This window comes from Leucoraja erinacea, chromosome 5 (assembly GCF_028641065.1).
Source record: "Leucoraja erinacea ecotype New England chromosome 5, Leri_hhj_1, whole genome shotgun sequence".
Classification (NCBI taxonomy): Eukaryota; Metazoa; Chordata; class Chondrichthyes; order Rajiformes; family Rajidae; genus Leucoraja; species Leucoraja erinaceus.
This window is the reverse complement of record NC_073381.1, coordinates 19,256,478-19,267,952: the sequence shown is the minus strand read 5'-3', so window position 1 is coordinate 19,267,952 and position 11,475 is coordinate 19,256,478. Positions and strand designations below refer to the sequence as shown.

The following is an 11,475-nucleotide window of genomic DNA, read 5'->3' as shown; positions in this document are numbered from 1 at the left end:
ATATCTCATCCCTTTTATAAACCTATGTCATTAGTACCAGTGAGCCATGACCTTTAGCTGTTTAAACTACCTCTTAAGTTCACTCTGCAACTATACTGTGCCTCTTTTGACCTGAGAAGGCTACACAGTATCCTGAATTTGCACCTACAGCTGCAACAAGGCCTATCAATAAAGCTCAAGCATCTCAACACTACTACCATTAGAATCTTACTTTACCCCTCTTGTTCAGTTGAGCCAGACCATACTGCCATAGTCTTGGCTGTTTCTGGTCTCCCCAGAAATATGTTCACTCCTACCATCTAGATTGTCACAGCAGTGTAACGGATCTGTCAGGACAAGGTTAGATTGTGGCAGTGTACTCTTCTACTGCTGTTGGTGGTTTACAGAACCTCATGGATGCCCAATATTGAACACATCCATTGCAACTCTATAATAATCAGTATAAGAAACAATCAAATATCGGTATTCATGGCCATAAGGACACAGTGGTGGGCATTCAATTACATAATTTCAATACAGTTAATTAACTATATAAAATAACTCATTGATGATTCAAATTCAGGTTGTTAGACCAATTTTAAACAAAGCCTTCATTTCAAAGCAGTACCGTAAGCTATCTGGATTGCATACAGTTTGCTAAAGAACAAAGGAGTGGAGGAGGGTCAGGGCGGTGAGTACTTAAATCGGGCGCGGGGCTTGCTTTTACAGAGGCCCGGGACCGTTGGAGAGAGTGGAGGAGGGTCAGGGCGGTGAGTACTTAAATCGGGCGCAGGGCTTGCTTTTACAGAGGCCCGGGACCGTTGGAGAGAGTGGAGGAGGGTCAGGGCGGTGAGTACTTAAATCGGGCGCGGGGCTTTGTTTTACAGAGGCCCAGGACCGTAGAGAGTCGAGGAGGGTCAGCGGTGAGTACTTAAATCGGGCGCAGGGCTTGCTTTTACAGAGGCCCGGGACCGTTGGAGAGAGTGGAGGAGGGTCAGGGCGGTGAGTACTTAAATCGGGCGCGGGGCTTGCTTTTACAGAGGCCCGGGACCGTTGGAGAGAGTGGAGGAGGGTCAGGGCGGTGAATACTTAAATCGGGCGCAGGGCTTGCTTTTACAGAGGCCCGGGACCGTTAAATCGGACGCAGGGCTTGCTTTTACAGAGGCCCGGGACCGTTGGAGAGAGTGGAGGAGGGTCAGGGCTTACCAAAATCCGTAACGTTCCACACTCCATAGGGAGGGTTCTGGTGGAAGCCGCTGATTGGCGGAAGCAGACTAGAGGAAGCAGCTGATTGGGTGCAACCTCAGGTTAGCATTTCTGCTTTCCGGTTAAAGGTAGAATGCTTTAGTAAAGGTACAGTGAGCTAAGGGTACAGTGGGCTAAAGGTACAGTGCTTTTTGTTTATATAATAAAGGTGCAGTTTCAAGGGCAAGAGGGAGCAGCTGTTTGTGAGTCAAATACCTGCAGATTTCTCCCAGCAGTTTCTATTGTATTATACTGGTATCGGATCCAGGGTAAGGCGAGAGAATGACAGTCAGAGCAGTGTACTGTTCTGGATGTCAGATGTGGGAGGTCATGGTGTCGGATGGCCCTCCAGACGTCCACATCTGCACCAGGTGCAGAGAGATGGGGCTCCTAAGGGACCGTATTAGGATCCTGGAGCAGCAGCTCGATGACCTGTCTGGTCAGGGAGAGTGAGGAGGTCATAGAGGGGAGTTATAGGGAGGTGGTCACTCCAAAACCACGGGAGAGAGACATGTGGGTCACGCTAAGGAAGGGCAAAGGGCAGAGGCAGGAACGAGTGAGTACTCCAATGTCGGTACACCTTGCAAATAAGTACTCCTGTTTGAGTACGGATGGGGGTGACAGCCTACCCGGGGGTAGTGACAGCGGACGGGCCTCCAGCACAGAGACCGGCCCTGTTGCTCCGAAAGGTAGGGAAAAAAAGAAGAGGGCAATAGTAATTGGGGACTCTATTGTTAGGGGGTCGGATAGGCGTTTCTGTGGACGCAGTCGGGAGACCAGGATGGTGGTCTGCCTCCCTGGTGCCAAGGTCTCGGACGTGTCTCAACGCATCCAAGATATCCTGAAATCAGAGGGAGAGGAGCCTGAGGTCGTGGTACATATAGGTACAAATGACATAGGTAAAAAAAGGGAAGAGGTCCTGAAGGGAGGATTTAGGGAGTTGGGAGGAGAGTTAAGGAAAAGGACCAAAAAGGTAACAATCTCAGGATTACTGCCTGTACCACGCGACAGTGAGAGTAGGAATGGAGCGAGGTGGAGGATAAATGCGTGGCTGAAAGACTGGTGCAGAGGGCAGGGATTCAAGTTTCTGGATCATTGGGACTTCTTTTGGGGAAGGTGGGACCTGTACAGAAAGGATGGGTTGCACTTGAACCCGAGGGGGACCAATATCCTAGCGGGGAAATTTGCAAAGGCAGCTGGGGAGACTTTAAACTAGAATGGTTGGGGCGAGGGACTCAAATAGCGAAAGCTAGTAGACAGAATGGGAGGCAGGAAGCAGAAATGGGAAGCACTCGGACACAAGATGAGAAAGAAAAAAAAGGAAATAAACAGAGAAGAACAGACGGGGGTTTCTTAAATGTGCATATTTTAATGCTAGGAGCATTGTAAGAAAGGTGGATGAGCTTAGAGTCTGGATAGACACCTGGAAGTATGATGTTGTGGCGATCAGTGAAACATGGTTGCACAAGGGCTGTGATTGGAAACTAAATATTCCAGGATTTCGTTGCTTCAGGTGTGACAGAATTGGAGGGGCAAGAGGTGGAGGTGTTGCATTGCTAGTCAGGGAAGATATTACAGCAGTGCTTTGGCAGGATAGATTGGAGTGCTCATCTAGGGAGGCTATTTGGGTGGAACTGAGAAGTGGGAAAGGTGTAACAACACTTATAGGGGTGTATTATAGACCGCCAAATGGGGAACGAGAATTGGAAGAGCAAATATGTAAGGAGATAGCAGATATTAGTAGTAAGCACAAGGTAGTGATTGTGGGAGATTTCAACTTTCCACACATAGACTGGGAAACACATTCTGTAAATGGGCTGGATGGTTTGGAGTTTGTAAAATGTGTGCAGGATAGTTTTTTGCAGCAATACATAGAGGTGCCTACTAGAGGAGGGGCAGTGCTGGACCTCCTGTTAGGAAATGAGACGGGACAGGTGGCGGAGGTATGCGTTGGGGAGCACTTCGGGTCCAGTGATCACAATACCATTAGTTTCAATATAATTATGGAGAAGGTCAGAACTGGACCTAGGGTTGAGATTTTTGATTGGAGAAAGGCTAACTTTGATGAGATGCGAGATGATTTAAAAGGAGTGAACTGGGACATTTTGTTTTATGGGAAAGATGTAGAAGAGAAATGGAGGACATTTAAAGGGGAAATTTTAAGAGTACAGAATCTTTATGTTCCTGTTCGGTTGAAAGGAAACAGTAAAAATTGGAAAGAGCCCTGGTTTTCAAGGGAAATTGGACATCTTGTTCGGAAAAAGAGGGAGATCTACAATAATTATAGGCAGCATGAAGTAAATGAGGTGCTTGTGGAGTATAAGGAATGTAAAAAGAATCTTAAGAAAGAAATTAGAAAAGCTAAAAGAAGATATGAGGTTGCTTTGGCAAGTAAGGTGAAAGTAAATCCAAAGGGTTTCTACAGCTATATTAATAGCAAAAGGATAACGAGGGATAAAATTGGTCCATTGGAGAGACAGAGTGGGCAGCTATCTGCAGTGCCAAAAGAGATGGGGGAGATATTGAACAATTTCTTTTCTTCGGTATTCACCAAGGAGAAGGATATTGAATTATGTGAGGTAAGGGAAACGAGTAGAGTAGCTATGGATACTATGAGTTTCAAAGTAAAAGAAGTACTGACACTTTTGAAAAATATAAAAGTGGATAAGTCTCCAGGTCCTGACAGGATATTCCCCAGGACATTGAGGGAAGTTAGTGTAGAAATAGCCGGGGCTATGACAGAAATATTTCAAATGTCATTAGAAACGGGAATAGTCCCCGAGGATTGGCATACTGCGCATGTTGTTCCATTGTTTAAAAAGGGTTCTAAGAGTAAACCTAGCAATTATAGACCTGTTAGTTTGACTTCAGTGGTGGGCAAATTAATGGAAAAGATACTTAGAGATAATATATATAAGCATCTGGATAAACAGGGTCTGATTAGGAACAGTCAACATAGATTTGTGCCTGGAAGGTCATGTTTGACTAATCTTCTTGAATTTTTTGAAGAGGTTACTAGGGAAATTGACGAGGGTAAAGCAGTGGATGTTGTCTATATGGACTTTAGTAAGGCCTTTGACAAGGTTCCTCATGGAAGGTTGGTTAAGAAGGTTAAACTGTTCGGTATAAATGCAGGAATAGCAAGATGGATTCAACAGTGGCTGAATGGGAGAAGCCAGAGGGTGGTGGATGGCTGTTTGTCGGGTTGGAGGCAGGTGACTAGTGGGGTGCCTCAGGGATCTGTGTTGGGTCCTTTGTTGTTTGTCATGTACATCAATGATCTGGATGAAGGGGTGGTAAATTGGATTAGTAAGTATGCAGATGATACCAAGATAGGGGGTGTTGTGGATAATGAAGAGGATTTCCAAAGTCTACAGAGTGATTTAGGCCATTTGGAAAAATGGGCTGAAAGATGGCAGATGGAGTTTAATGCTGATAAATGTGAGGTGCTACACCTTGGCAGGACAAATCAAAATAGGATGTACATGGTAAATGGTAGGAAATTGAAGAATACAGTTGAACAGAGGGATCTGGGAATAACCGTGCATAGTTCCTTGAAGGTGGAATCTCATATAGATAGGATGGTAAAGAAAGCTTTTGGTATGCTAGCCTTTATAAATCAGAGCATTTAGTATAGAAGCTGGGATGTAATGTTAAAATTGTACAAGGCATTGGCGAGACCAAATCTGGAGTATGGTGTACAATTTTGGTCGCCCAATTATAGGAAGGATGTCAACAAAATAGAGAGAGTACAGAGGAGATTTACTAGAATGTTGCCTGGGTTTCAACAACTAAGTTACAGAGATAGGTTGAATAAGTTAGGTCTTTATTCTCTGGAGCGCAGAAGGTTAAGGGGGGACTTGATAGGGGTCTTTAAAATGATGAGAGGGATAGACAGTTGATGTGGACAAGCTTTTCCCTTTGAGAATAGGGAAGATTCAAACAAGAGGACATGACTTCAGAATTAAGGGACAGAAGTTTAGCGGTAACATGAGGGGGAACTTCTTTACTCAGAGAGTGGTAACGGTGTGGAATGAGCTTCCAGTGGAAGTGATGGCGGCAGGTTCGTTGGTATCATTTAAAAATAAATTGGATAGGCATATGGATGAGAAGGGAATGGAAGGTTTTGGTATGAGTGCAGGCAGGTGGGACTAAGGGAAAAAAGTTGTTCGGCACGGACTTGTAGGGCCGAGATGGCCTGTTTCCATGCTGTAATTGTTATATGGTTATATGGTTATATGGTTAACATCTCTTACTGTTAAGTTTTTATTCATCTTCAACTACCTTAAATATAAACCACAATTAAATAAATTTTAATTGAACAAAATTCCATTATGCTTAGAAGTATCATCGCCTGGCTAATTACAACATTAAGAGCTTATGAAATCTTTCAAATATATTCCCAATAACTGTCATAAACTGCAATTTCACCACAAAAGGATATGAGTGAGCCTGTCGTCATGATTGTTTACAGCCACTTGCAACTGCTCTTCCAAACATACCAGCCTGTCACTAATACCTTCACACTGTTCCCTTATGTCCGCTGTAGAATCCTTATAGGCAACCTGCAAAAACAGAAAATGTAGTCTGAACATATTCTTCAAGGTACACTTTGAAATGTATCAAAAATGTGAAACTGAAAATAATGACAGATGCGCCATAATAGTTTTGTTTTATAACAGTCAGGATGGACAGGTTTACAGAAATGATTACAGTTGATTAGATGGTCTGAATTTGTAAGTACAGGTACAGATGTGGATTTCCCTGGCTGATTACATGGTCTGAATTTATTTACAGATACCGATGTCGATGTACCTGGCTTGGTACTGCTCCACATAATGCCGATTCATTATTTCACTCTAGCTCTTCCAGCCCACACATTTATAGCTACGTACCCACTTGTATTTTAAAGTGACATCCACTTAGGTTGCATGCTGGGAACCTGACATAAAACCTTGTTGCACTATGTGCAATCTGTGCCTGGAAGCTGGTGCAAATGTATGCCCTCCACTGGCATTGTTCAAGTAATGAATCGCTTCAAGGCTCAGTGTGGAGAGATCATGAAGGAAGGTGTTGAGTGAAAATTGCTACTGTTCAGTGCAGAGATGTGCGGGTCGGGAGGAAGGTAGAGTGGTGAACCCTTGCCAGCACAGTAATAGTGGGCCATTGCTGGAAACTGGGCAGCTACATCTTCATTCTCCAAACCACCTGGATCCTGTAATCTCTCTCTCATCATCAGCTACTGAATGTGATAGAACTGGTTTTAGCTTATTTAGTTGGCTGCACACTCTCCCCAATCCAGAAATTCTGCCATTGTAATAAGCTCAAAGGCCAGCAACCACCAATGAGCCTATTACTAAAGAGAAATCTCTGGCAAAAATGAAATATATGGGGAAATAGTAATTTCAGAATGCAAGACTTTGGAGCAGCTATTGCAGTCTCCAACAATGGCCTGTAATTAGGGTGCAGCCATGTCAAGTATCTCAACATGGCTGCTCCGTTTACTGTGGTCTACCCAGCACTAGACGCACGGCGATTCACTGCTGAATTTGTGTCAGGTACGCAGCTCAGCAGTGTGCAGAGTATTATGTCACGGTTCTGGCAGAAAACTGCAGTAAAACACAGGATCTTAAATTTTAAAAATTGAGTTTGGAATTTCTAAGAAAACAGAATGCAATGAACTATGAATTACAAAAATACATAGGATGATATCATATAAGACTTTATTTGTGTTAACCACACACTGAAGCACTGGCAATTACGTTCCAAGTACTCACCTTTGACTGTGAAACTTTGGTGCTGAGAAAACATCTCATTGATATCTACAAAATAAACATATAAAATACGATGGACATTTTGAAGGTGCTGCAAGTAGTTGATATTCATAACACATACATTGATAAGACAGATGAGGAACAAAATAACGCATTTAAAATGTGTTAAAAATAGTTAAGGGAAAGACATAAGCTTAGCTTAAAAGCTCTGTGAGAAGTACATTAAAGACATTGGAAGCAGGGAATGTTATGAAAAACAAAGATTTATCCTCGAGTGACATATTGGTTGTGTTGTGCAAAGATTACGAAAATAAAATCCACTACATTTTATTCTGTACATTATTTGACTGATAAAACTATCACTATCATTTGATGCTGATTCTGGAAAGCATTAAAGGTTCTTGGATGATTTTTCCTCATTACAGTAGAACAACAAGCTGATAAAATTTACTTGACCATAATGGGCAGTAATGAACATTTTTGGCCTCAGTTTTTTGATATAACATCACCGAATGAGCATTTATTTAAACGGTCACTCTTCCAAATATAAAAGCTTATTTATTATTTAGGTAATAATGAAATTAAGGCTTATTTACACTCTCTTCCAGCGGGCAAGGGATACAGAAGTGTTGGAACGCATACCTCCATATTCAGGGACAGTTTCTTCCCAGCTGTTATAAAGTAACTGAACCAGCCTATCACCAAATGGAGAGCTGTCCCGAGCTACCGTCTACTTCATTGGACACCCTCGGACTATCTTTAATCGGACTATATCTTGCACAATACGTTATTCCCTTATACCTGTACACACTTGATTGATGTATAGTCTTTCCGCTGACTGGATATAGCATGCAAGAAAAATGCTTTTCACTATACCTTGAAACACGTGACAATAAACTAAACAAAACATGATGATTTGGCATCCTGTTAAGTGGGGCCCATTCCTGTGCTGTTCTATGTTCATGCTTGTAAAATGATGCCACATAGAATTAATTTGAATGTTAACCCAGGATAGAGATTCAAAAAAAATTGTACAGAAAATAAATTAAATATAGAACATTTAAAAATTTCTAAAAAGATTCTGCAAGATTAATTCACATTTGTCACAATATTTGACAAAACTTGCCTTATTCAAAGATTACGCGTGGCAAATCTTTATAAATTACCAGACCAAGTTCCCCAACATAATATTCCAACAGTCACCCATAGCTCCCCCACTCTATGGGTGACTGGGGAGCCGGTTTGCCAAATGAAGAAAGAGAGAGAGAAGTGGCTTCTGACGCTGGAAACCCACAACAGGAATGAGCGTGCGGGGCTTCACGAGCTGCGCCGACAGTGATGAGAAAATTCAGCACATGATCCTATAGCGGAACGGAGGTGTATGAGGAGAACTTATGAGGAGTAGATTCAGCGCGTGAGGAGTCGCTGCCCCAAGATCTGTAGAACAAAGAAGCTATAGCGGAACCGAGCTGTAGAATGTTTGTCCTGCAGAACTTTCTCAATCTTTCTGCGCCTTTAATCCACAGCAGCGGGGGTGCGGGGCCTGGAGTCTGGTGGGCCTGGATTGGTCGGCATGTGAGCATTGTGAGGTCAGCAGCTGGTGAGCGGCGTGTATATATTTTAAATTTAGTTTTGTGATCAATTTTATTCGAAATCTGGAGAAATGATTGACCAAGGAGTGGATTTCTGAACTCAAATCAAGACCAAAATAGTAAAAATCTCTGTGTTTTTGCGTCTGGTTTTCGAGGAGATACTCACAGCCCACAAATGCGCAGGTGCAGCTCATTTCCCCTCATCCCCAGCACTCCCTCCCCGTCCTCTTCATCCACCCTCTTCTTTCCCCTCTCCTGCTCCCCTCCCCATCCCTCCTCACCTTTCCCCTACCCTCAGTCACTCCCTCCCTCACGCCTCTCCCCTCCCTACCACCCTCCTATCCCTACCTCACCTCCCCCTATTCCCCCACTATCCCTCCTCACCTCCCTCACTGCCCTCCGCTCGCTCTATTCCCCACCTCCCCCACTCCTCTCCCTCTATTCCCTCTCCTCCCCCACTTTCCCTCCTTACCTCCCCCACTTTCCCCCCTCTCCCTCCCAACCCCCTCCTCTCCCTCAATCCCCCCACTCTCCCACCTCACCTCCCCAGGATCTCCAGGCTGCCGCTCCTTTCCCTCCTTGAGTGACCAGAGCCAGCAGCGCCGTCAGCCTCAGAGCCAGGCTCAGCATCCAGGCCTTGGATCGGTGTGGCCTCTCCCCGCCCGGCCTTTCCCCATCTCCGGAGCCGGCAGCGGCCACCGCCGCAACCCCAGCCTCAGTGCCAAGGAGGTGGATCCCCACGGGGCCGGAGTAGCAATAAAATGCTGTTTTTAAAATTTTACCTGTTTCGCCGTTGTGAAAAAAAGATGACGATAAAAATTCTGGAAAGGTCCCAACTGCGCAGGCACATTGGGTGACCTTTGCGACGCCAGTATAGACATACATGGGAACTCTCCCCCAACTGCGCATGTGCGGGTGGGAGCACTGTTTTAAGTTAATTTTATTTAAACGTTAATAACTTTTAAAATATACTATCGATCTGAAGAAAACGTGCTTCATTTACAGCACAGGACAATGGTGAATAAGGTGGGGCAAAAATCGTAGCACTATCATGTACCATTTTTGCGCTAATAGAGGTACAAACAAACGGGTGGTGGGGGGGTTGCAGGCAGCGTCGTGGAAAGTTGTGGAATATTCTTTTGTAAAACGCCAATCAATTTTTGAGTCAATTAATAGACTTGACTCCTCTCCCCGTCATACACTCTCCCCTACACCCGTCACACACTTCCACCCCCCCCCCCCACCTCCCCCCCATCGATGTTTTGGATTGGTATCCTTCTTCAGACTCGAGAGGGGAGAAAGATGATAAAGAGGCGAGAAGGGATCTGTACCTGGATCCACCTATCATTTGCCAGTTCTTTCTACCAGCTTTATTTCATCTACTTCATCAGTCTGAAGAAGGGTCCTGACCCGAAATACCATTTGCCCATTTCTCTCCACAGACACAACCTGACCTGATGAGTTCCTCCAGTGGTTTGTAGTTTGTATTTTGCTTCATAAATGATGTAAGTTCTGTAACTATAACTTGTTGGCAAAAAAATGTTCCTTCAAGATCAAACTTGTTTGTGTGGAAGTACAAAATGGGCAACAATTCATCAGAAGCTAATTTCATATCTGGGTTGAGCAAAGAATGCGGCTTTCAATTTTACATATACTTAATCCATCCAATAACAAATAGCTTCCCTCCACTCTTTCAGTCCAGAGGGTCATGATCCAGAACGTCAAGTATCCCTTTCCTTCCACAAATGCAGCCTGACGCACAGAGTTCTTCCAGCACTTGCTTTTTGCTCCAGTTTCCAGCATCTGGAGTCTTTTGTGTCTCCATAAACTAAACTACGCCTGCTTTACAATTTACAAACCTCCGTTTTTATGGCTTAATACTTCCTAATTCTATTGCAATTATTAGACAGTTAATCCTTCACTATATAGCTAGACTATTCGGTACTATTTCAGACAATTTATCAATTAACAAATATCAAGACTAGTTAGCTTTTTAACAATATGGTAACCTATAATAAAAATGGACAACAAAATCAAATATACCTGCAAATTATAGTAGGCTATTTAGATTGTCAGTTCAAATATTAATTTTGAAATTCAATTTTTTTTCTGAATATATGCAGCAACTACATGGCATCATTCTAATTGTTCATTCCAAATTATTTCCAAATGATGTAATTCTATGTAGACAAATAGGGGGGGAGACTCATGTTAAAATCTTTGGTTAAATTATCCTACATTGATTTCCAGTTCAGGCAATTTCTCCACTGGAAGAGCAGGATCACAGATATCCTCTAAATGCATAAAATAATAAAAATGCTTATGAGCAATACTATATTCAAAGTCAAGTTTAAAGATAACAACTACAAAAATACTGGATAGTATTAGTATTACCTTTGACTGTTTCTCACCTTCACTGATTTGGAATCTAGTAGGTTACTGGGAAGGTCAGCTTCTCCTTCAAAGGGACAGAAAGGGTACACTGCACGGCATGCAGGGCATAGAAAGAGGTCAGGGAATTAAAAAGCAAATTTCAGGTATTTAACATATATTGCTAAATAAGTCCAGGAGAAGAATCAAAATTAGGTTCAATTATAAAATTGCTAATCGTCATGTAGAATCTAAGCTGAGAATTGGCATGCAGTAGTGCAAGAATAAGGCAGGCTGTTAATTAATTAAGTCAGTAGAAAGAAGAGAAAGGACTGTTGTCAAACACAGATTAAATGATGTTTGGATAAGGAGCAATGTCAAAGTTTTGCTTTTCAAAAACATACAGTAAAAGTCTGTTAATGTGGCATGCTTCTAACTTTGGCAGTGCTGGCAAATTTTCTGGACTATTATATATTATTCGGAGAGCACTTTATCAGATTATTTTACTGTAAATA

The 11,475-nt window shown here is 43.0% G+C and overlaps 1 protein-coding gene across 3 annotated transcripts in view; it reads right to left on the bottom strand.

Moving 5' to 3' along the window:
* Positions 1-5,512: 5,512 nt before the first annotated feature.
* Positions 5,513-11,475, bottom strand: part of disc1 (DISC1 scaffold protein) — an 86,677-nt gene continuing 80,714 nt past the window's right edge. For 2 of the 3 annotated variants that reach the window (XM_055635183.1, XM_055635184.1), the window contains exons 12-13: positions 7,002-7,046; positions 5,513-5,789 (exon numbers count right to left, since the gene is read on the bottom strand). In XM_055635183.1, coding sequence (XP_055491158.1) covers positions 5,652-5,789; positions 7,002-7,046 — 183 coding nt within the window. In that variant the 3' untranslated portion in view covers positions 5,513-5,651. Of the gene's footprint in view, positions 5,790-7,001; positions 7,047-11,001; positions 11,073-11,475 lie in introns of all 3 variants that reach the window. The other variant, XR_008723432.1, reaches the window with a different exon arrangement.